This window comes from Daktulosphaira vitifoliae, unplaced genomic scaffold, assembly GCF_025091365.1.
Source record: "Daktulosphaira vitifoliae isolate Bord-2020 unplaced genomic scaffold, ASM2509136v1 Scaffold_1, whole genome shotgun sequence".
Classification (NCBI taxonomy): Eukaryota; Metazoa; Arthropoda; class Insecta; order Hemiptera; family Phylloxeridae; genus Daktulosphaira; species Daktulosphaira vitifoliae.
In genome coordinates, this window is record NW_026099572.1 from 86639098 (window position 1) to 86665007 (window position 25910).

The 25910-nt window shown below is 24.2% G+C and overlaps 2 protein-coding genes across 3 annotated transcripts in view; one reads left to right on the top strand and one right to left on the bottom strand.

The window, feature by feature from the left end:
- Nucleotides 1-1957: 1957 nt before the first annotated feature.
- Nucleotides 1958-11694, top strand: LOC126893730 (2-iminobutanoate/2-iminopropanoate deaminase-like). 2 transcript variants are annotated; one of them, XM_050664184.1, is made up of 6 exons: nt 1958-2243; nt 2417-2565; nt 7298-7458; nt 11097-11165; nt 11257-11312; nt 11576-11694. In XM_050664184.1, the coding sequence occupies exons 1-6, from the start codon at nt 2184-2186 to the stop codon at nt 11618-11620; spliced, it is 540 nt and encodes a 179-aa protein (XP_050520141.1). In that variant the 5' UTR covers nt 1958-2183; the 3' UTR covers nt 11621-11694. The 2 variants fall into 2 exon arrangements, with proteins under 2 accessions (XP_050520141.1, XP_050520142.1); XM_050664185.1 differs by lacking the exon at nt 1958-2243 and having other exon boundaries at nt 2291-2565.
- Nucleotides 11695-12081: 387 nt separating this feature from the next.
- LOC126893721 (pyrokinin-1 receptor-like) overlaps nt 12082-25910 on the bottom strand; it is a 43877-nt gene continuing 30048 nt past the window's right edge. The window contains exons 5-8 of the mRNA XM_050664171.1: nt 17869-18157; nt 14547-14752; nt 13765-13890; nt 12082-12419 (exon numbers count right to left, since the gene is read on the bottom strand). Coding sequence (XP_050520128.1) covers nt 12159-12419; nt 13765-13890; nt 14547-14752; nt 17869-18157 — 882 coding nt within the window. The 3' untranslated portion in view covers nt 12082-12158. The remainder of the gene's footprint in view (nt 12420-13764; nt 13891-14546; nt 14753-17868; nt 18158-25910) is intronic.

Genomic DNA, 25910 nt, shown 5'->3' on the forward strand with positions numbered 1-25910 from the left:
TAATTATTAGAATTCTTTTTCATAATTTTTAATTTTGTTCAAGGCGAGTTATTAATTAATACCAATTAAAACTGTTCTTTTTTTTGTTATCGATGATAACATGCGTTTATCAAATGTAGTTTAACATAGTTCTCTTTTGGAATAAAATTCAACGCTCCGTAGGGGGGTTACCCAGAAACGTTATCACTTATTATTAACAAATACGTTAAATTTAATAATTTAGAAGTGTTTAATGCATAAAGAAATATAATGATATGACGTTAATTATTACATACCTTTTTTTAATTATTAAAATTGAACTCAAAACAATTAAAACAAAAAGACAAATATTTAAAAAAAAATGTTATTCATACGTATTTTAAATATTTATGTATTTTTTATGCTCCTTTTTATGTAGCAATTTTAACAAAAACGTTTGAGTAAAAAAAAAATGTAAGTTTAATGGTACTTTAGACAGGAAAAAATTATTTTAAGTTATAAATTACTAAATACGCTCCTGAATTAGTCCCTAATTTAAGGGAACTACCGAGATTTAGTTGATAACTAGTCTTACTAATCAGAACCAAATCTTGGGGGTATGGCCACACTATGGGGAATGGAACGTTCCCCGCGGTAACTATTTAGACAGTGGTGTAGTCCTAAAAATGTTTATGGGTATACGCCTATATAATGAATAGAGAATAACGTGGGGGGCTCCGCCCCCCCACCCCCCCCCATTGCACTTTACATTTTCTACATACAATATTTCACATTATCAACAGTGATATAGTCGTAATTTGATAAATAGATAAGTTAAAAACCTAAATGAGGAAACGTAGGGAATTTCACCCCCACACTACATTTCAAAGGCCTTAACTATAACATAGTTTTAGGGGACGGAATACAAATATTGTGATATTTTAACTGTGTTAAAAATATGTATTTTCTAATTATTACATAATGCAACTAAAACTCCTAACCCTCCCAGTTGCTCCTTCCAACTTCCAAACTATTACTCGAATATTTTTACTGACACTTCTAAGTTCTTACATAAATTAAATTTCATAGTCATATAATCGATATGTCTATTATTAGATACTGTTATATTTTTTATAAATAAACAATAAACTTTATGCAGTAATAAAATAATCTTACAATCATTGTTTTCAAATCGTTAAAACATAAATGAAATAAACGTGAATAGGTACATGTTAGTATTATCTTAATTCATTATAGGTAATATATTAAATACTAGATTGGTTGGTAAACGGTTTATTACGGAAAAATACAAATTACCAATTTCAACAGCTATAGGTTAACCCAATAACTTTCAGTTTCAACTTAGTATGTGCTATATCGTTAATTTCTGATCGATGTTTTAAATTTTGTCAATAAAATTGTCGTGAAATGATAAACATTATCCTATTTATTTATACACTTTGACAGTGTTTTGTTTTACATTTATATTCTAATTTTAAAATGATAATAGTCTCGAGCCATATTTGTATGTTTATAACTTCAGATATATGTTTATATGTGGTATGACTGTAGAGATTAAACAAACTGATAAGAGTTATTCAAAATTTGTGTTTTATGACAAACGTACCTATATTCGATACCCACGTATTACTTTTTATTTTATTCTTTAGTCTATACTCTTTAACTATTTTATAAATACGTATATGCACTAATAAAAAAACTAACAGTGGATATACGCCGTATACCCGCGTATCACTCATGATTTTATAAGTATACGCAATAACAGAAAAACAAAGAAGTGCGTATACGCCGTATACCCGCGTATACGCTCCACGACACCTCTGTATTTAGATTAATATGATCGAAAAGTTTGTTTATTTTAGTCCCAGTCTGTAATCTACAAAAAGTTTAAGAATTATTTATATTGCTAAATACATTTTTTGGAGAGCAATAAATACTAGACTTGTTTATCCCTTTCTTGAAAAAAAATCCGAGAGTTCTTGCACCGTGGTTAATTAAAATAGACTAATTCATATAATCGTATACGAATGAATGTAGTCTATGGAGAACGCAATTAAACCCCCTACATCTATAGTATGTAACATCCTGACTATGTATTTAAACGTAATTGTGACACTTGAATTCGACCTCATAAAGCAATAGGACAGCAGTCATACTGTATACATTTAACGTTTTGTACAAATATTTTGATTAGTTCTGTTTGAATGGAATATTATCTAAAAATTTATTTTATCAATTCGATAAGCTGTTTGATCCAAGTGATAGTAATTGTTATTTTTAAAATTAATTAAATTTATCTCAAATTTAATGAATACTTAATAATCTAGTTTATATTGTGATAATAATAAACTTTCCATCTTTAATAGTACACATTTATATAATTCGTGGGCTTATTATTTTCACTGATATGACCAGTGTTATTAACAAACTGTTACAGTTGCTAGTTGGATCGCCGTCAATTAATCGCTATTGTCAAAATATTCAACTACCAATTCTACAGTCGAAAATACCAGTTCGCTTTGTAAATATGAGTTACTTATCTCACATTTCTACGGATTTAGCTCCTAAACCTGTCGGACCATACAGGTAACTTATTTATTTTATTTTTTTATTTTTATATGTCTATCGATTTTATTTTTTCTATAATTGACATTTTAATTATAAAACAAAAGTTTATTATAACTTTTTAGTGATTTAACAATTAAAGAAAAATAGTTTCTAATATTTTCAACTATTCGTTTATAGTATATATTATTTTAAATAGGCGTGTACCGATGATAAATACACTTTTTGCGATTAAGTCATAACTATAATTTTTATATTATTAAATATGATTTCAATAATGTATATATTTAAATATAATTTTAATTTCTTAATGTAGGGGATTAACGTCGTTGTGATGGCGTCAATTATAGTGTTCCATCGTCTCTTATATACCTTTAAAATTATTTCTACAAACTGCTCTTTAAAAATAATAGCAGTAATAAAATAAAACTGCCGAGTTGTAATAATAATACATGTATGTATTGAAAGCTATATAAAAAAAACTCGTGAATATATTCAGGTATATATTTGTTTATTTAGAATAAGTTGTTTAGGGCATCTCAAAAAATTCATAAGATTAAAATACAATAGGTTTTTTGAAAAAAAATTCATGACAATTCTCATGTTACAAAAATTTAGGTAAATTATAAAATACTGTGTTAAAACTTCTTGTGTTGCAACATTATGTTGGAACCTTTAACCTTTGACGTTCTGTATATAATTAGACATTATACAGAGCGAGTGATTTTCTTATTTTTTCTTATTTCATTATCTTTCCATTTTTAACAAAAAGCACCTGGATACTTATTGCACAAAAAATTAAAAAAAAAAAAATAATTAACAAAATTACTTCGAACCATTTTGAACAACAGCAGTACTTACGTTAGAAATCATTGGACTTTTCATTTATTTTTCATGGAAAAGAACCTTTTTTAGCTTCGATGCGAAGCTGAGAAGGTATTAATTTTACTATGATGTGTTTTTTTTGTCTGTTACCACTTTTACTCAGCTCTCACCGACCCGATTTCTTTCAACGATACGTCAAAAGATCACAAATCGTATCTAGTCGAAGACTCTACTCTCAAAAATTAAAAAATGTCCCTTGTTCCCCGTAATTGGAGGAAATCTTCAAAAAAATTTAAACGTTAAAAATTGGTAATTTTGACATTTTATAAACATTTTTAAATTAAAACTGTTATAACTTTTTAAAAAATGTATGGATCAATACAATTTTTTTTTAATAAATGACTCTATACTTGTACACAGGAGGGGATTAAAAATGAAAACTTTGAGAATGAGAACAATAAGATACCCGTTTCTTTATTTACTGAACACCTTATATCTTAAATTAAAGCTTATGTAATATACTTAAATATGATAAAAAAAATCTAATATTTAGTTTGTTTTCATGTTAAAAATGTCTAACGTATCCAAAAATATGCTATTTTTGAGTTAAATTTCTCGGTTTTGCATTTTATTTTATTTTAAAATACCTTACATAGGATTTTGAGTTAGAAAAAATACTTTGACTCATTTGATTTTTATCTCATTTAGATTGAATAACTTCAATGAATATAAAGAAGCCCATCACTGTAGACTCCTCTCATGAGAAGAAATTTCTTATTCATATTAAAATAATTATACTATGTGGTTTTTTTTTGTGGCTATCATTTATATTCTCAGCTCTCATTTGACCATTTTTTTTAATAATATGTCAAATGATCACAACTATTATCTAGCTAAAGACACCCTCTTTAGGGTTAAAAAAATTTCTACTTTATTAATTAAAAAGTTACTTAGCCACGTAGAGAATTAATATCATTAATTTCTAATATTTTTTAAAGTATTTATTATCGAATTAGGTTTGATATGATAATAGGTTTCAAATATAAAACTAAATAATTTTTCTTTGTAATTTATTCATTTTTTAACTCTATTTGTGTGTTACTACCAATCTATAATATTCCATTTTTTTTGGTAACATTTTGCTGTATAAAACATTTAAAAAAAAAAATGATTTTTAGTTTTTCTCGAATTTATCAATTAATTTTTTCAATTATAATAAAATTTTATAATACACTTAATTGAGTAGATTTTTTCAACATCTTTTTAATTGATTTTTTTAGTTAAAATAAATTATTCAAATTAATTTAAGTTCTAAAATTTCAATTGTAGAATATTTTTAGTTACTTAGAAATTATTACTATGATTTCTATTTAAGTGATCTATTACAATAAAAATGAAAAAAAAAAATTGAATTTATCTTATAAATTTACTGTAAATAGTAATTATAAATTTCCTGACTGCATATTAATATTAACAATATCATTTTTTAATTCTCATAAAATTTATTTAATGATGTCAATTTCAAAGTTGCACTTTGAGCTAAAAGTCATGATAACAAATTCAAATTTTTTTTTTATTAAGAACTTTCAAAAAATCAACTTTAAAGGTTCAAAAAATAGGTTAAATATGATATTTTACACTAATTGTTTTTTATATATTGAATATAAAAATCAGTTATAATTATAAACAATATTTTTTTGTTTTTTATTATATTTATTATGTAAATAGTCATATTTTAATAATTAGTTATAATATGAAAATTTAGAAGTGGTAAAAAAAGTCTAATTTCATATTTAAAAACAGTTCGAAAAGTTGATTTAGAAAGGTATATTTTTGATTCCGATGAAAGTTCTTTGTAGGCCAATGTATTTATTCATAAGTAAAAAAAAAAATGTATAAAGAATTGCATCAAGCCTTTTAATTTCTATACATGTTTGTTATAGAAGTAACAAAATATACTACTTAATCATTATTTATTATTTCTCTGAAAAAATTATAATATTAAATTATTAAATATTAATTTCATTGAATAAAATAAAATTGTACCGGCGACCTATCTTCTATGTGATGATGTGATATGACCATCGAAGTTGAACAAATTTATTAAATATTTATTTATATATTATACTTTTATATCATAAAATTTGTAATCAGGATATAATTAAGGAAATAGGAGTTGATGTTGCTTTTTAAGTTTTGTACCAATTTCTTAGAATTAAACGCTATCTACAGATTTGCATCAAAGCGTTTTTATGACAGCGTTTAAAATCACTGTCAGATATCATTTATACTTGTTCCAACTATCTCACGTCCATAATGTGCCGCGAACTCACCATGTTATCGTTTTTTTGTTAATCAAATAAGTTTGCGGGGTCCCTTAAAGTACGGATCTCTTGCAGAAGGACACCTCGCACATCCCTAACGCTGGCTGTGCCATTTAATAAAATTTTAATATTAGTCAGGGGTGTCCTGCAATCCAATATTTTTTGTGTATTTCGATTATGATTATGACTGAAAATAATTTACACTTCGCATTGTCTAAATCTTATATTAATTATAGTTAATTTTACTAAATTAGTTATCAATAAATGACATCTTCTTTGTGTCTTATTACTTGTACACAATTTTATTGTAACTTCAATACATTTTATTAAAAACTTGGTACTGGTTATAATAACTAAAAAATAAAAGTTAAAAAAAATCAATTTTTGAAGAAAAAAAATTCTTACTAAAAGACAAAATAAATCTATCATTTTTAATATATTATATTGTTAATAATAAAATGAATTTCTAAAATACTATTTTAACGTAAGGTTGAAAATATACAAATATTATTATGATGTGTGATGTTTAGGTATTTGCATCTTAAATTCCTAGATCCTGTAGTATTATTGCACTCTATTTGCGTTATTTGTGCATTTATTCAAGGTAAAACTTAGATTTTTTTTTGTTTAAGTTTTATACTAAGTTGTATTTACGATCTTGCTTTGAAATCTCTTTTATAAGGGTTCAATTTCATAACTATTATCTATTGTACGCAACATATTTATATGTTAAAGCTTTGAAAAAAAAATTTACCAAAAATAGCATCTCTTAAGATAAAAAACTTATTACAAAATTTGTTTATTTAAACAGAAATTCTCTGATAAACTATTTTATGAATAACAAAAGTTTAAGATGTTTATACAAAATAATAAACTTTTGATAAACATTCTAAAACTGATAAAATATTTTATTTAACGTATTTTATAGTGCAATGAAAATAATTATCAAAAGAAATTAATATCCATCGAAGTGTTATATTTTTATTTAACTATAAGCTATAATCCATGATAATTAATTTTCATTCAAAGTTAATATTTTTTATATAATCAAAAGAAGTAACACAACTCAATGTAATGTTAATATGCTAAAAATGATAATATCTTTATTTGAAATAATTGGATAATTTTTATCGCAAAAACTTAAAAGGCATGAAAACTGTCGAAATACGAATATTTACAGTTTTTGAAACTATTATCATTGTATTTAATCTGTAGTTTTAAAATAAAGCTTAACTTATAGTATAAAAACTCAATTTCTACTGTAATTGGTTTAAACTAAAATAAATGAAAGTGGAAAAGTTAATATAACATTTACATTTTTATAAAAATAATTTGTGTAGGTGCTATTTTAGATAAATGTATTGATATTCGTAGAAGTTTTACTTGAATATTTAAGTATTAACTTTACACAAAAAATAGAGTTTCTGAAATTTACTAATTAGATTTATGTAATCAGCTAATTAAGCTTATTGCTATATAAACTTTTACTAGTTAATTTTACTGAATATGACTACTTATATTTAGTGCATAGTTTTTTTCAAATACATATATAGTAGATTTGATTAATCATTAAAACTTATACGGAATTTTTGTAACTTTTTTAGTCAAGCAGTTAAGTATGGCGATACCGTGTACGTGTCTGGATCATTAGGATTAGATCCGAAATCAGGGAAAATGGTGGAGGGTGGAGTCGGTCCTGAAACCATAAAAGCCTTAGAGAATATTCAACGTATTTTAGAAGCTTCACAGTCGTCTTTAGCATCTGGTCAGTTTAAATTTAATTCTTTTAAATTAAAACATTTTTTCTCAAAGTCCCCACGTAAGAGGGATGATGGAAAACTAGAAGAGATTCTAAAAATATTTAATAGTAATTTTTTTTGTAGTTGTTATTAATAATTAGCAAAAGTTTTTGATCATTGTGCTTTCTTTTGAATTTATTTGTCGTTAACAAATATGAAATTAGATTTAATAAATACTTGTGATACAAATATTTGACTATTATATAAATTAGTATGAAAAGCCAATAAACATGAAATAAATAAAAATGTACATTGATTTTATGCATAATAGCTTTAAATATTTTTAATAAAAGGTGAACCCTCAGAATTTCAACGTAATAATATGTTTACTTAAATAATAAATGTCCAAAAAAAATATATATAAATAATTTACGAACTCTCCGTTTTGGTCATGGACTTCACTTTTATGTTTCCTTAAAAATCTTATTATTTAGAATCCTATTTTTTTTCTAGTAAATTTGAAGTTGTATTTAAAGATTTTGGAACGCTTAGGTTTTACATAGATTTGTCTACAAACAACGTTAGTTTAAATCAAATTAAATAAATATTATCTCAAAATAAATATGTATTTATGCAGTACTGTTTGTTTAGATTGCCTGCCAGAATATAGATATGTTTTATGCCTGAAACAATTTCGACGTTTCATTGTTTATAAAAAATATGTTGTAAAACACCGAAAATCTGACCATGGTTATCTCGTTTCTTATTTATTTTAAGGTACCCGAAGAAGTTGATGTTTGAAATATCTGGGATAATCATATAATTTGTTTTGTACTATAGCATCTGTTTAAAATGAATCCCGGCTTGGGATCAAGTTGTTTGTTTTTACCTTTATACCATTTATAAATATTTTTCGATGTATTACATAGAACTTAATTTGTTTTCGTAGCAGTACATAATTTATGAATGTGTAATTTTTTGCTTTTAACTTATTTCCAAATTAGTTACACTGAAGTATTTTTCAAGGATTAATCTGTTTTATTGTATTTATCTGTTTTAGTGTAATATTTATGATAAAAATTGTTTAAAAACTGATCCTTTTTTTTTTTTAAATTTAGCAGTATATATTTTTTAATTTGTATCACTGCGTTGTTTTCTGTAGATTTTTGATACTTTATCCCAGGATAATATTTATATTTGTATTCTAAAGTTGTATATAAAGTTCTTCGTAACATCTACAGAATTTGATGAATTCTTATAATGATCAGGAATGACAATAAACGTGCTCAGTAATATTAACCAAAAAACTTATCTAAACACGTGTGAGTTCAATGCAGTTTTATTTGAGTATAATAAACAAACTGCATGTTTTATTCTATCTGTTAAATTATTTATCAGATTTTCTCAGTATCCTGAAAACGAATTACTTCTATTTTGCGACAAGTTTTTATTATTGTTTTTTTGTTCGTCATTAATTTTGATGAAGTCTTGTTATTGGGTTCACGTGCTATCATCTATATCTATACATGTAGATATTGTATAAAAGTTACAATAAAATAACGATGCTCAGGATCATAAACGAGTTTCGTTACATGGGTTTTAGCTGTATAATTGAATAAAATATATTAACATAAGTATTCTTTAGTGTCTATACGTTCTACCCATTAACAGCTTTGACTTTTTATTATTACCAAAAAAAAGGGTTAATAATAAATATGCAATATTTACATTTCCTGTTGTAGTATTTTGGATTTATGGTTTTTTTAACTTATAATACACGATTTTAAGTGTGAAATTTGAAGCTATTGTGAGGATATTTTAATATGCTATGAACAATCAAAATGGTGTTCAATTACAGGTTATTCTCATCTTTTTAATTAAAATTTAATCTTTCAGATGTGTTTTTATTTATTATCGCTAAAAGTATTAAAATCTAAGAGTAGATAACATTATTATTTATGTGGCGTGTAATCAAAAGCCGATATTTCACAAAAAAAAAAAAAATGGTTTTGAGATTATTGATGAAATATGTAAAAGAGTGTTTAATCTGTTGTCTATCAAAAATATGGTCTTGTATTTTAAAAATATCAATTTGCATAAGACGCGACTGTAAATTAATTTTTATTCTCCTGAAATATTGCTAAAATTGATATATGAGCTTTAGGAAAATAGCCACAACATTTTATATACAGATATTATAAGTTAATTCTAATTATATAATTATATTAAAGTTAATTATAATATAAGAGTTTTTATTTAATTATAGTCCAATAAATCCTAAATTGTTTGATAATGAGCGATTTACTCTATTTTTAGTCAATTATTTTATTGTAAATTATTATGTTCTTATTTTTTGGAGGTTTTCATTTCATTTATTTTTAAACATATTTTAAATAAAACGTGAAATTTTAAAGGGCTTGAATAAAACTTTTCTATATCGTTAAGTCCTAAGGAACTTAGAGCAAGAACATTTTTATATTAATAAACAATAGAAATGCAATGAAATTCGTACACTAAATATAAAAAACATTAGTATATTCAACACGTCCCAGTAATTATGATATACCAGTTCAACGTCCATCTGTACCACAATACATATAATAATGTAGTCGCTAGCCAACATAAAATTAAATTTTAAATTGTGCGTCTCTACGTACAAGTTTATTTATAAATTCAGTTTTGTTCAACTCATAAAACTATCATAGAATTTAAGTTGTAAATCCTACAACAAAAGTATTTAGTTTAAAAAAAAATTAAATTATCAACTGAAAATTATCACGTTTTTATCTTTGCTTGTAAAACTGATTATTTATTTTTGCAATTTAATATTTATATGCCAATTTATTAAATTTAAACAACTTTTAAAATAATTATGCTGTCAAAATTACTATATTATTTAGATTTCTATACTTTAAATACTATATAGTATTAATTCAGAAAGACTAAATCAAATATTAATGAGGTAAGAAAAGCAAAGGTAAAATTAAAAATATAATTAAATTATCTAATGTTAATTAAAGAAATTAGTGATATTTAATTATAAATTACACAGCACAACAAAATTTACGTCATAGTGTTTATACAAATTATTTTGTTCTTGATAGATTTATTGATGCTGATTACGAATATATTATTAATTTTTCACTATCATCAGAATTTAAGCTCAATTTGAGTATTTGTAAAATAACTGTTTTTACATATAACACGATAATTAATTTAAAAAAAGTATTATTATGATACTATTTAATAATTATTTGTGTTTGTAGTATCTTTATGATAAATATTGCTAAATTTGAAATTATTCTATAAATTTTTACTTTTGATATCGACTTTAAAAGTTTGAAGTTTAGTCTTACAGTATTTTTAAAAATGGCAATGCTGATATTTTCTCTTTATTTGCGAAAAAACTTTATTGATAAAATTGTAATAACTATTATTTTTAATACTCAAAATAAAAATTGTCTATATCAATTAATCCATTTAAAAAAATAGAATTTAATGAGATTACGTTTTATATAAAGAAAAGAAATAACAATTTATTTTAATGAACTCTAGGGGAAAATTTTCTTAAGTCAACTTGTACTTCGCATGCTAGTTTTCTGCGCATTATCAAATAAATGTATGTTATACATATATATAAATTTTTTTTTTTGCTTTTTTTCAGTCGTTAAGACCACAGTTCTATTAGCCGACATAAAAGACGGACCGACTGTAAACGAGATTTACAAACAATGTAATTATATGCACACTCATTTGAATTTCAAAATAGATAGCACTCAGTACTGATTAAATACAATAATTTTGCTTCTATTCTTTTTTAACAGTTTTTGTCGTACCATATCCGGCTAGGGCCATGTTCCAAGTTGCGAATCTGCCTTTAGTAAGTTAACGTAATGGTATAAATTATTTGTTAACTAAAACCTGTTGTTTTTTTAAGACAATATTGATGCGATAAATTTTACATATATGTTATATTTCGCCACCATATTGTTGTCTTCTGCCCACTTGTTGCGATTAATTCTTATTCATAGTCCCTCGGGTCTATAAATTGTCTGGGCTATATTTGTGACATGTGGTGGTCATTAAATTATGTTGCTATTTTATTACTCAGTGATTAATCTTAGTGTTGTTAATTTTTTCTAGGGAGCAAAAGTGGAAATAGAAGTGGTTGCTGCCGCAAATAAGTGATAATATCAATAAGTCCAAATTATAATTTTACTAAAAAATTTTTTATTATAAAATACAATAAGCAACGAAAATAATCTTAGGTTTATTATTTACAATCAAACACATTTTTAATAATAAATATCAAGAGAGCAAGAGTTCAAAGTGGGTTTTAAGGTATCAATAAAATATTGGAATTGTAACATAAAACTGTTGTTTTTATTTAAAAATGTTCGTCGAGTTGGGTTAAACACGCCATCCAAGAAAGAAAGAAACGCACAAAAAAGTTATGCAACGAGTGCGTCGCGCCTTTAAATAACTAGAATAAATATTTCAGTCGCAAAAGTTCACAACATGTGAAATTTCCTTTAGTATGTGTTAAAAGGAAATAAGCGAAAAATGTGTTGATATTAAAGTTCACAAAAAATAATTACCTTTAACAATAATAGTTAAATTAACGATAAAAGCTCTTTGTAAATGACAAGTTTAACTTTAATGTTTTTATTCATCGAATCATCTTTTACAAGTTTAAGAGGATAGGAACAATCGATCAAGAATAAAATCAATTGGGTGTCATCAACAAAGTTGTAGTGGTAGGCCTATTATTGTTGGTCAGCACACCGTCGTCTGTTAAGATGGTACTGTCCATTGCAGTGTCTTCATTAACAACACTTGGTTTTCTGAAAATCGTTTTGCGTGAAAACCTTATAGGTATGTTGCTCATATAACCATCATCCGCAAAACTATCAGTTTCCGTAACAGTAATGATTTTTGGTACTGAAGTTTTATTGCTAAGGGTCATCATTCGTCTCATAGAGTTACCCTAGAAGCATTTAACTAATATGTAGTTATAAACGATAATTTTAACTTGTAGTTAGTTTCATTAACTTATATTTATAATAAGAATTTTTAGAATATTTTTAAAATTTAAGTAGAATTGTTATTTCTTATAGTAATAAATTTACTTATATGCAGTAAAAAGGATTGGGACAATAAACAACCTATCTAACCTGACAGTAGCTATAATGCGTTAATAATTTAAATTTTGTAATATAAACCAGCATTCAAACTTTAGAAACTACCTTTTCAATAACTACTTATATAAAACAATATTTAAACCGACTTAAATATGAGTGAAAGAATAATTATACAAGATGGCAGAGATCAATTCAGGACTTAAAGTACGGCCCGATCCGAATATATTTTTTGAGAAGTCTGATCCGACTTGACCCAAATGTATATGTAAAATTTTAGGTTTGATATGGTCCGATCTAAAAAATAATTTAGTTCGAATCGACTCGAACCTAATCTATATTTAATGAATATATACATTTAGGTCTGATTTAATTCGAAATTTGTTTTTCAAGTTTAGTCCTATCTACCTGATCCAAATTTATTAGTAAATTTTTAGGCCGATCCAGGTCGGTACAAATACGATTTATTAAAAAAATACCATAATTGTTATTAAAAAATTTCTAAATGTTTAAATTTCATTTATTATATTTTATTTTTAATGAAAATATTAGTTTATTTGATTTTTTTTCATAGTTTGTATCAACGTACGCGGCCTACTATCAATGTTTGATTTGACTTGATCCAACCCAACTCAGCTCATTTTAAATTGAAGTCCGATTTGGCCCGGTCCAAAACATGAAATTAATATTACGGCTCGACTCGACTTTTAGATAGAACTAAATTATGATTGTAACAAGCTGATCTTTGTAAGGTGATTAAATACCTTACACATAATTTTTAAAAGTATAAAAAAAAATTGTTAACTTTAATATTATATCAAAAATAATAATAATATTTTATTTTATTTAATAGAATACTTATTTAATCAAATAAGCTAAAAGTTTCATGGATACAGGTTTATTCTTTATACAATTTTTTGAAAATTAAAAAAAAACTGCCCTTACTAAACGTACTGTACTGAAAACTTTTAACATTTCTTGACTTACGTCGCTTTTAAAATGGTCGGTTTATTTAGTATTACAATTATGTAACGCATGAATTGTCAGAATTAGTTAATAGTATATATGGTAGAAAGCAATGGTATATTTTTGAAAAGCATAATTTTTAAATAAATTGAATCATTTTTTACTTTAAATTGAATAATAGTTATTATTGCTGTAGAATTTGTATTAAATTTGAAATTTTACACATACCTCATCAAAATGACTGCTACTGAAACTTCTACTATGACTGTTACGTCTTTGCCACTTATAGTCTAAGTTTGGCATGCTATGATCAGGACTCAGACTACCAGTCCTTTTACATGTACTCCAAGTTTCCTAGAATAATTTACAACATTATTTCTATTATTGACTTTGATCTAAAACTATTTAAATTATAGTTAAATTCAGCTAGTATATTCATATATTTTATGTTAAAAACCTAATAGTTGTATATCGTTGTGTGTTATTATTCACTACTCAGTAAATACAAATGGAAACCAGATACAACTATTTTGAACTAATTAAAATTGAAAGTTCAAAATTTGTTTTAAAACAATATGTTACAGACAAATCTCTCATATTCAAAGTACATTATTAACATGTATCATTATAATATGTTATGAACTTGGGTACATCAATAAGCATTCGTACAACTTTCAAAATTTAAACATGTTTGTCAGAGCTTAAAGATTCATCAAGAGATGAAAATAATTACTACTTACAGTCATAAGTGTTTTAATTTTTTGTTAGCTGAGAAAGTTAGGTTTTACTTGGAAGACTCATTTTATTAAAGTAATGTATTTAGTATATATTTTTACTTTCAATTTCATCCTCCCAAAAGTGTGTACTTATCTTAACACGCGAATATTTTTATATCGATTATACTTTTGGTATGATTTAAGCTTTTGTTGAAATAATAATTATTTGTTTTATTACAAATAAGAACACAGTTAATAATAAAATATTTTTGTTGTATAGGTAAAATTACTTACCTTAAAAGCATTTCTAAACTTATATGACATAAGATTGTATAAAAGTGGATTAATGGTAGCTGATAAATAGTACAAAATACCAGATACATAAGTTAACCATTGGAATATTCTTTTTGATTGTTCATTCTGCGAATCTCCATACACGGCCAAAAGTCTATGTGCTTGGAATGGCGCCCAACAAACAAAAAATGCTACTACTACAGCAACTACGACAAAAGTTGATTTTCGTTAATATTCTTTAACGATTATTAAATATACCAGGCAGAGGAAATAATTTATTCTAATAAACTATAATTCATCTGTTTTTATAACGAAGACCAAATTTTTTATACATGTTTATTTTTAATTTGTTCGTAGTTTATTATTATTACCCTTGTAACGAGTTTAAAAATGGCTGAATTTTAATTTTAAACGTTCGTCAGTTTTTTAATATATTTTATCTATTGTTCGAATCATTAAATTAAATGAATTTGTTGTAAATGTAAATATTTTGTTTTGGCTCATTAAGAAGAATGAAAATATGTTCCCTAGTACATTGAATTAAATACTAATAGATATAATGCCAACTTTTATGAAAATAGTATTACCTACGCGCTAAATTGTTATTTATAAATATTATTCTATTACCCATATAATTTTAGTATTTTTATCTCTGAATATCTTTAGTTATTACTCATCATATCCTCTATCCAAGTTATCTGGGGTTAATTCTACAATAACGATTTGACGGAATTTTATACCAGCTGTCGGCCTGATGCAACTACATTATAGTTAAGGGAATCAGTATGAGGCAAGGTGTGTGTCACTCTTAGAGGTGCCAGATGGGTGATCATTCAGGATCCACCAACAGCGCAGCTGAGCATTAGTGCTAAGGCGGTGAATAAACCACAGTACCTCGCCACACCTCACATAATTAGTTATTACTATAAAGTATTAATAAGGGTTGCATAGATTTTTATTGTTAAATCATATTTTCTTAAATATATGTTTTTTTTTCTCTTAATAATTCGCCTAATAAGATATGTAAAAATACTCATAATACATATTGATTTGCATGTTTATTTTTATTCATTTATTGTTATAGGTTTATTTTAAATGCGAAAGTGAGAATTTATTAGCTTTAGTATGATGTCATTTGTTTTTAATTTTAATATAGATTATAGAAATTTTCATACATAATCTATCAATAACAATAAATATTTAAACATAAAGGTAAAGTTAGATTTATAATAAAAACCATCTCAGGTAACAATAAACTACGCATATAAGTTAAACCAGCCACTCTGCGTCTCCTTTATCTCTAGCATATTTATTAAAGTTTAATATATCCAGTATTTACTCGAAAATATGATAGAAAAATGATCGACGAAACAGCTGGGGTAACGTGACAAGAATTCAGTGATGGAGGAATATAAATAGGTAATTTATAAATGTTCATAGAATCAGAAAAAGGGATTTGAGATGAAGAAGTGATGATACCGAACACTTTAAAAAATAACTAAGTATGAAAACCAATGCTCAGAACGTTTCTGACAAATTACTGGGAGCAGACCAAACTAATATGTAGTCAGAAAACTATTGGAATTTACCAAGAATAATCAACAAGAATAAATATAATATACAGGAATGAAAAAAAAGGTCATCACAGACTAAAAAACTTTATTCATTCACATAAAAACTTAAAATATTATTTTATAAATAAAGTGTATAGTGCTGTAGTGACTATAATTTAATATTAGGTACTATAAAAGTTATAAAAAACAGACTCATTTTTGTAAAATTATACAACAAAACTATTCTTTTACTGTTTTTAATGAAATTAAGGGTTTGTTTTTGTAATTTGAAATCTTCTCTTGTAGTTATTAAAAAAAAAAAAGATATTTATTGATACATCGCTATTCTCAATAGTGGGAGGTTTAAACCCTTTCGGTATATCTACGCATCTGATAAAATATATAATATGTTGTTTATATATTTTTACTTAAAAATGTAAACTGTAAATAGCAATACTAATAATAATGAAAATATAACTAATGGCCTAAGAAAAAAATAGTTCAAAATAGAGTTTTGTATCATCGTTAATTGATTTTTGTTATCAATTAGTTTGACAAAATACTGGGTCTTGGAATGTTTAAGTAAATCTGTTTTGATTCTAATAGGTTTTTTGTCCCTAATTTTAAATATGCCCTTAGCTTTTCTCTACCATAAATATTTCAGCCAAATATTGAGTATTTGTAAAAATTATGGGTTTTTCACATAAAATTTTAATTATATTTATAATATCATAATGATAATTATGCAAATTTTCAAATAATTCTGTTAAGTTTAATTTTCGCTAATACTCTTAAAGTTGAGATTTACAGCTACGTATAGCCCTAATTATTTTTTTTTGTAGAATTTCATTTTAAATTATTTTTTTACTATAATTAATTTAATAGTTGAAATTTTCAAAATCTGATTTTACTTTAACATTTTACTACAAAAGTATTTTAGTATTTTTTGAATCCTCATAACATTTTTTATGGTTATATTAAATAATAACAACATGAAAACGAATTAAAAATAATATATAAAGAACTATTCAGTTTAATCTTTTTTTAAAAATGCTGTAAAATTTAAAAAGTACATAACAAAGATGAAACTTTACGGAATTTCAAAATTTGAATAAATTATCATCATAATACTACTATAAATATAATGAAGCTGTTAGTAATTTTTTTTTTTTTTTAATTAAAATTTTATGTAAAAAACCCATAATTTTATGAATATTGAAATTGTGGCTATAATATTAATGATAAGAAACTAAGGGAATTTTCGGAATCAGCGTCAGAAAACCAATTAGAAAAAAAGTTTCATAAACATCTTATGATCCAAACTTTGTTGAGCTATATAATTCATTGAAAATCTGAGTAATGTAATAAATAAATAAATAAATATTATTATTACATTAACTTTTTTTACAAGGAACATTTATAATGGGAGCTTGATCAGATATCTTATTAAATATTTTACGACAAACAGAGCCTACAAAAAGTAAATGAATTGGGTCAGATTGGTTTATTAAATAAAACGCAGAGTTTAATATTTTAAAATATTAAAAAGACTGAGTAAGAGTTGTGTTAGGTTTTTTAGGACTCAATTTATTCCTGGTATTTGGTCAGCCCTTGTAAGATTTGCAAATATTTAGCATACATTATTTTATTTGTCTAAAATAAATGTATGTTATATTATCTTGAATGGTAACTTTTTTATTACTTTATATTAAGTACAATAATTTTTTATGAGAAATATTTGTTGAAAAATGAAACAGATAAAAACTTACCAAGCATTTTTACTACGCGACTGGTGGCTCTATTGTTTGTCGAACTTACACATTCTGTGTGACGACAATGAGCTGAACATACGGTTCTATTTGAATCTCGTTTGGATTTGTAGAGTTTCAAACCAATTAGGATGTAAAGGATTACAATTAATGTCCAGGGAACAAGAAAAAAGACTATCGAAGATATTTCGAATGCATAAGGAAGTTGGTTGGTAATAGAGCATGTAGACGTTTCTGGTAAATCCTTGCCATTTTCATCTTTACCGTATATTAAGCCCATTTGAATAGCCTATAAAAAAAAAGTAATAAAAACTTATAATTTACGATGTAATTTGAGAAGAGCAAATATAAGTTGTAAGCTATTAAACTAAAATTAAAACGCTTAAATAATAATAATTATAGTTAAAAATTATTTTTAATGTTCCACAAATAAATAACCAGCAATGAAAAATCTAAAACTTAGATAAATGTTAAAGAATATTATTATTTTTATTATAATTAATATTAATTTGAATGATTCATTTTAGTACTATTTCGTTAACATTGTTTAAAGACAATTATGATTATCTTAAAAATTTTCTAAAATCCATATTTTCCTTGTTGTAGTTAATTATTAGAGATTGTTATAAAAACAAAAACATAAAAAAAAAATTATTTTCATCCAAAATTTTTCCATTTTTTTTTTTTTTGAGAGGGTTATTGGATGAGTAAACGATGCATATTAAGTATTTTTAACATTATTTAAATTATTAGTAGATAACGTATAATTATAAATATCCTGGGTATTTTAAATTATTAAGAGAAAATTTAAATATGTTATATAATCAAGTCTAGAAAACCTCAATATAATATCCAATAAAAATGTATTTATAATTTATCGTTTCTTTTTTTGTTAAAATGGTTTTGTTTCATAATGGCAATAGAACCAATATCTATGAAGTAAATAATTACTAAAATTTGTTGGGTATTCCACGTTAAGTTCAAGGTTAAAATAAAAAAAATATTGTAAAATGTAAACTAGTTTTAGATAGAATATTTCAAGTACAATTATAAAAAGTGTCAGATTTATAATATGAGCTATAAAGAAGATGATATGTCATGCGAGGATAATTTTATCAAAAATAAATTATGGCTATTTTTTAAAGTCAATAATAAATTTAGTTGGTATCAAATCATAAGATATTATTGCTTTTTGGACAAAAGACTAATGTATACTACTATAGTTTAATTTGTTAATATTATTTAAATCGATATAGAAAAATAAAGTTTGCATTACATTAATATTCAGAGGGACATTTTTACAGGACTATTATAAGAATGATATGAACTTATTTTACTGCAAAAGAACAATAACAAACATGTTTTTTAAAAGATATTTTTTATTTTGTAGTATCAATACTTTTGCTAACCCTTATAATCTTAGTTTATAAATTAGGCTGAAAAATGGAGATAACAGAAGTGTACGTAACAACTAATGTAGATTACACTACGATTTTTTTTATGCTATTTATTTTTATAAATACTTTTTAGTCTAGATTTATTTCTGAGTAATATACTCAGAAATATTAGAGTTTAAAAAATAATTACAATTTAAAACTGAGTTAATGTTACCGAAAACATAATGAACCTAAATGTATGATGTTCTATTGTTTTGGAATATTTATTTAACATTTTTTTAATGTTTAAATATTAATTAATTTTAATTCTTAAACTCTAACTCTACTTCTTTAAAGAATAACTGAAACATCTTAACTTTAAATATTAAAAAAAATTTCCCACTGACTAAAGTATTATTGATATCAATACAACAAACAAAATTAATTTTAATAAATATTTCAACTTTGTTTTATTAGAACTGTAAAGTTTTAACAAAAATCTACTACAAAATTTATAAGATAAATCTACACGTCTCATTTAAAAATCAAATATATTTTTAGCTTCGATGTGAAGCTGATGAGATATTGGTTTTGTGAAGAGTTTTTTTCTTATGTCTCCCAATGATAATTTTCAGCTCTCACTGAATTGATTTGGTTGATCTACGTGTCTAAAAATGTTTAATCTAATTGACATTATATTCACCGAAAATTGAAAAAACCATTTAGTTTTATGAATTAAAAAATATATATATTTCATATATATATAATATTACTACGCTATCATAAATCAATAGAATTTTCAAAAAAAAAATTCAAAATACTAAAACTTTTTTTTTTAAATTACTAATCTTAATGAAATTTTAATATAATATTCTAAAGACAATAATCTTTCTTTTGTTTTACTTTGAATGAATATATAACGAACATTTTAAATATAGGAAGAGTTTGAAAGTGACTACTTACAGATAAAGAAACTTTTATTTGGAACGACTACGTTATTTAAACCTACTTTAAAATGGAGCTTTTGAAATAAACTACAATATTTAAAACAAAATTTTCCGATGACTGTTCAACTAAGAGTATTAGTCCGTCAAAGTAAATAAATCACAATTTTTGAAATAAAAATATTCTATTTTCAATTGAGCAAGTAATTTAATATTTGAGTGAAATTAAAAAAAACATTTAATCGTACAATTTTGCTTAATTGTGAAATTGTAAAATTACAAATATACAAATTATTGTAAAATTTAACAGATTCACATCGAAGTGTTCTGTACTTGTCCCGACTATAACGCCACCCCAAGTGTTGGTTTTTTTTAGTGATATTATTATAAAAAAATCTAAATTTTAGAATAAATATATTTATTATACGAATTAAATTACTCTAAAGATATTTCATTTTTAACATTTGAATCTGTAAAAAATAATGGAATTAAGGTAAAAGTAAAAATATCAATTTTATTTAATTGGATTTTTAGAAAAGTTCATAACTATTTCTCAATAAAAATTATTTACTTAATTAAACAATTTAATTGAGACAGATGGATTGAGGATTTTGTGAGTCACAAATTACAGTCGACTGTCAATCATAGGATTAAAGATTTCAGGATAAAGGCAGATGTTTAACATATTTTTTTTTTATAAATGCTTGTTCACTGATAGAAATACTTAAGTTTTAGAGCCAACTGGTGACGTTATTATAGAGTAGATTATTATACGTTATATGATTCTTTAAAATATTTTCTTTATTAGATACATAGCAACATTCTTAATATGACATATTAATAATATTAATGCAAATTATGAATATTGTGTTTTGCATTAGATATATATTCCAAAATTAAAATTTTCATCCGTTAATATTTTTAAATTGTATTAATAACTTGAAATACTGATATTAACTTCGAGGTCATTGATTTCCGAATAAAATAAAGGCCACAAAAATAGCTTTATAAAGTAAACGAAAGTTGTTTGATAGGCAAAGAAAAATAGTTTTTTTTCCATAAAATCGTTTAAAGAAAAAGACCCTTCACTTTACCGAATTGATTAATTTATCTAATTTATAAAACACATTTATTTTGAAATTTTCTATTAAACTGAAAATAATAATAATACCGCTATTTAGTTACTCTACTTTTGTGTATTGAATGACATGAAATTATTACATATTCTAGAGAAAGATTGAATAATCTTTTATATTTAGTGATATTTTTCTATTTCGAGTGTATTGTATTTATCTTAATATAAAAATATGCAGTCATTTTAAAAATGATCAAGAATTATTTAAGTTATTAAACGAATTAAAAAAATTAAATTGCTATGTATTTTATACCAATATAATATGAACGTAATTTTATTCACTTGCATGGAAATTAATAACTGAAAATCGTATGTACACTCAGTTACTCTCATTGTAATGTATGATACAAGATATTCTTAATTTTTTCGGTTCAACTAAATAAGAAGACCAATTCAAAAATTGTTTTCGTAGAATTAACTATAATATTATACTATTAGTATTTCTATAATATTAATAAACATGTATGATACTTAAAAATTAAATTAAATTAAAAAAATGTATCATATATATTTCTAGTGGTTTAAAATTTAGATCAGAAGTAAAATATATTATAATATATGCATTATAATATTTAACTTTTCTTTTGTTATCTAAAAATTGTACTTGTAACTTAGCTGAGCATAAACACATTATAGTTTATACGTTAAATGTCAATTGTTAAACTTTATCCGATACGCTTACCTCAGTCTGCTTTTGTAACTTAAACGTTTAGAAATTTTGAGTACCCTATTGGTTTTTCACAGATGTAATTTCATCTGATTGTATTAGTTAAGTGTGTAAAGTAAAAATATACGTTTAGTGTTCAAAAACATCGATATAATGACACACTAATATTATAGTTTTAATTGTACAGTATTTCAAATTGTCAAATGTTATTGATGAGGTGTATTTTGGATGCAATCGACTAATTGAAATATGTTGTAAAATTGTACGTCCATTTTTTTTACATCTTAAAATATGTTCTTTGGCATCATCGTAGGGTAGTAAAAACTAAATAACGAGTAGACTAATAATTTTTTATTTTCTAACTTGAAATATTTGAGATCTAGTTCTTTATCTTTTCTCTAAGTAAAATTTTAAAACTGGTGGAAAAAAGATAACTTAGAAACTCTTAACGAAATTATTAACAATTTTAAGAGACCTAAACTAATGGTCTTTTTGCACGCTATTATTACTGTTTAACAAAACCGCTCTAGATTTGTTGTCAACACTAAAGTATTTTAATCAAAAAAATTGTAAAAGACTTTTGAGCTGTGCAAGGTTAAGAGATATTTTCACAATGTATTTTGACGATATATTGGATCGTATAAGTTTATAAAAGTTTGCCATTTTAATGATTATGCTTTTATAATCGCTATAGTATTAGTAACAGCAGGTGGAATAAATTGTTCGTTCACTCTTATAAAAATTGTACTATCGAGTGATGTATATTGGTTCATCCATAAGGAAGAAAACCATATTGTAACTTTATAGTTATGAAACAGAGTAAAAAAAAATAGGTTACTATCGTAAGCAAGGCGTAATAAAAATGACAATTGAATTTTATGTGTCTATCATTTTACATTTGTTAATTACTTACTTGATATGATTTAAATTTTTATTTTTTTTTTTCAATATTTAAAAATTTAATTAGTGAATATTTGTATCAAGAAATGGAAAGAAATATTTTCACTTGAACTGAATGAAAAAAAATTGAATTTTAAATTAATATTTAACTAAAATACATAATTTCATTAAAAAATAACTGAAAATATCTCCAGTTTTTCTTAATTTGATTAACCCAGTTAAACAGATAAATTATTCTATTTTAATGGTAAATTTCTTCTCACATATAACACTTATTTAGTTTTGTTTTATTACCATCAGTTTAAACGATTATTTTGTTTAAAAATTTTACCTTTTCGATAGAAAATGTTTTAGTCAGCATATAATAAATAAAGTTTACGAAAACTAGCTTTTTACTATTCCGGAATTATGCTCACGCAGTGGATTTAGACATTGGTTATAAAATCCTTTTTACATAACACTGTAAGATTTCGTATTATGTTTAGAATTGGTAGATACCCAATATAAATAAAGCAGCATACAATTTTAAATTGACAATTTTGGTAATTCTATGTTTAATAAACATGTATTTCATAAATATTGTTTTTGGAATAATACTACCGAGTATGCATAAGAGTTATTATGTATTTGTACTTTCTTCGAGACATTACATATTCAGATTTAATCTGAACTGGTATTTTAGATAATCATAGTTCAGTGTCGTAGTTATTAAAATTGTTTAATAAAATATTTCTCTCGTATTTATTTTTAATTGCTAAAAGTTTGTACTGATCTTGATTGTTGGGCGTTAACTTCTTTAAATTACATAAATACCATAAGATTCTATTTTTAATAAATAAATTACTGAAAGTCCAAGAAGTTGCGCCCCTAATTTTCATGAGATAATCTGATATCACAGATAAAATATGTACAAAGTTCAAACTATTGGTAATTTATTGATAAAATTTGGAAGAAACAGATTTAATTGGTTATCGTGCATAAAATAAATGTTGAAAAACAATAACACGTGTATTTAATTTCCAGTATTTCAAAGTAAAAGATGAAATAAAAGAGGAAGTAGAAATATCTTGTAGAATAAAAACTTCTTTATGAACGACTAAGTTGAACTTTTCTATCTTTGGAATGATAATTATTATAAAAAGTATAAACAATCGAAAGAATAATGTTTGATATTACAAAAATTACAAAACCCGTGTGAAATTGCGATTTTTTAATTAAAATAAAACAATGTAAGATATAATATATAAGATCTGTTATTGATTTATAAATGTTGTTATTGTGATTCTATACATAACATTTCATCATAAAATTTTAATTATAAATGGACTTTTTTGGCTTTATTTGAATACAACCAAAATTATATTGAAACGTTTATTGTTTATTACTAAATCTATTCTCGAGAATCAATAGGGACTAAATCCAGTGGTCTTAGTCCACTTTTATTAAATTTTACTTTTTGGTAATTTACTGTGTGAAATTTTGTCATTCATCTTTTTAACAATGTTCATTTTGATTGTGCGATGCATAGAAACAGTTAGTCTTTTGAGTACCCATGATACGTCACTGTTTGTAATTATAATTTATTCTTTAAATCATTTTTCTTTGAATGTTAAAGCTGGTACTTTTTAATCTCTTTTTGAACGAATAATTTATTTTTGATTTTTATTCGGATATGCGATTATACTAACGTACTTTTGTATAAATGTAAACTTTTGAATTCAAAGATTGTACTCATCCAATGTTGTATCTATGTATATAATAATAATTATTCATTTTTAGTAATAAATATTTAATATTTGTGGAAACTTATAAAATGTATAAATTATTGATATTTGATAAAATGTATTCATTATACAACAAAAACATAACATTTTATTTAAATCTGAATATATGTAAAAAATAAATTACATAAGAATGCATTTTCCTTAGCTTATAAATATTTACAGATAAATCTTTCAAGTTCTTTAGAATTTATTAACAAACTTTAAGCAGTAAATTGTTGATATTCTATCAAATAATTGCGAATGAACGTTTTAAAATATATAACACCGTCACTAAAGAATTTAAGTGTATTAAATATTTGTTTGTCTTGGTTATAAACTAAAGTAAATTCAAAAATATTGTTTTGCTATTGTACTTCCGCGAAAAGAAAATACGATTTAATTCTATATAAAATCTTAGGAAAAACAAAGTGGACAAAAATGTGACAATAGTGTTTTCATATAATTCTAAAATGATGACAGGGGTAGCGAATAGAAAAGAAAAAAGATGGTCTCTTATGTGTCATTTCAGAATTATAATATATATTACATTCACTTTTCAAAAAATATTGTAAGTTTCAAGAATTGAGAAAATATTTTATTATTATTTGTTGATGACCATCATTTTCAATTCTGTTTTGAAAAACTCTTTTACTACCTATGAGATTTAATAAAAATGTATTTACTTAAATAGATAAACATGCATGTATAGCTATACTAGGTGTTCTCATAGTTTCTAGCTTCCATGTAAAATTTAGAAAGTATTGGATTTGAAATGGCGTTTATTTTTATGTTCGTTCATGAAAATTTTTAATTCTCACGGGACCGATTTTGTTGGTCTATGTGCCAAAAGAACACAATTTTAATTTCGTTGAACCTATTAACACCAAAAATTCGAAAAAAACTTTCAATGTAATAAATTTAAAAAAATATCTCAAAATTACGACACCGTAAAAAAAGAATTTTCAAAACATTTGTTATGCATTTAGAACTGAGTCTTGATTTTTTTTTTTAACATTGTTTTCCTAACGAAATTATAAAGATTATACTAGAAATAATAAGCTTTCTTTTGTTATTCTTTTTATGAAAATTTAATACAAAACCTAAGTATAAAAAGGATTTAAAAGGCACTACCTACACATGTAAAATATATATATATTTTTTGGGAAATGAAAGTGAAATTGAAGTGTACTACAATGTAAAAAATGATTGCCTGACAAATATTCTATTGAATTAGACACCAAATAAAAAAACATAAGC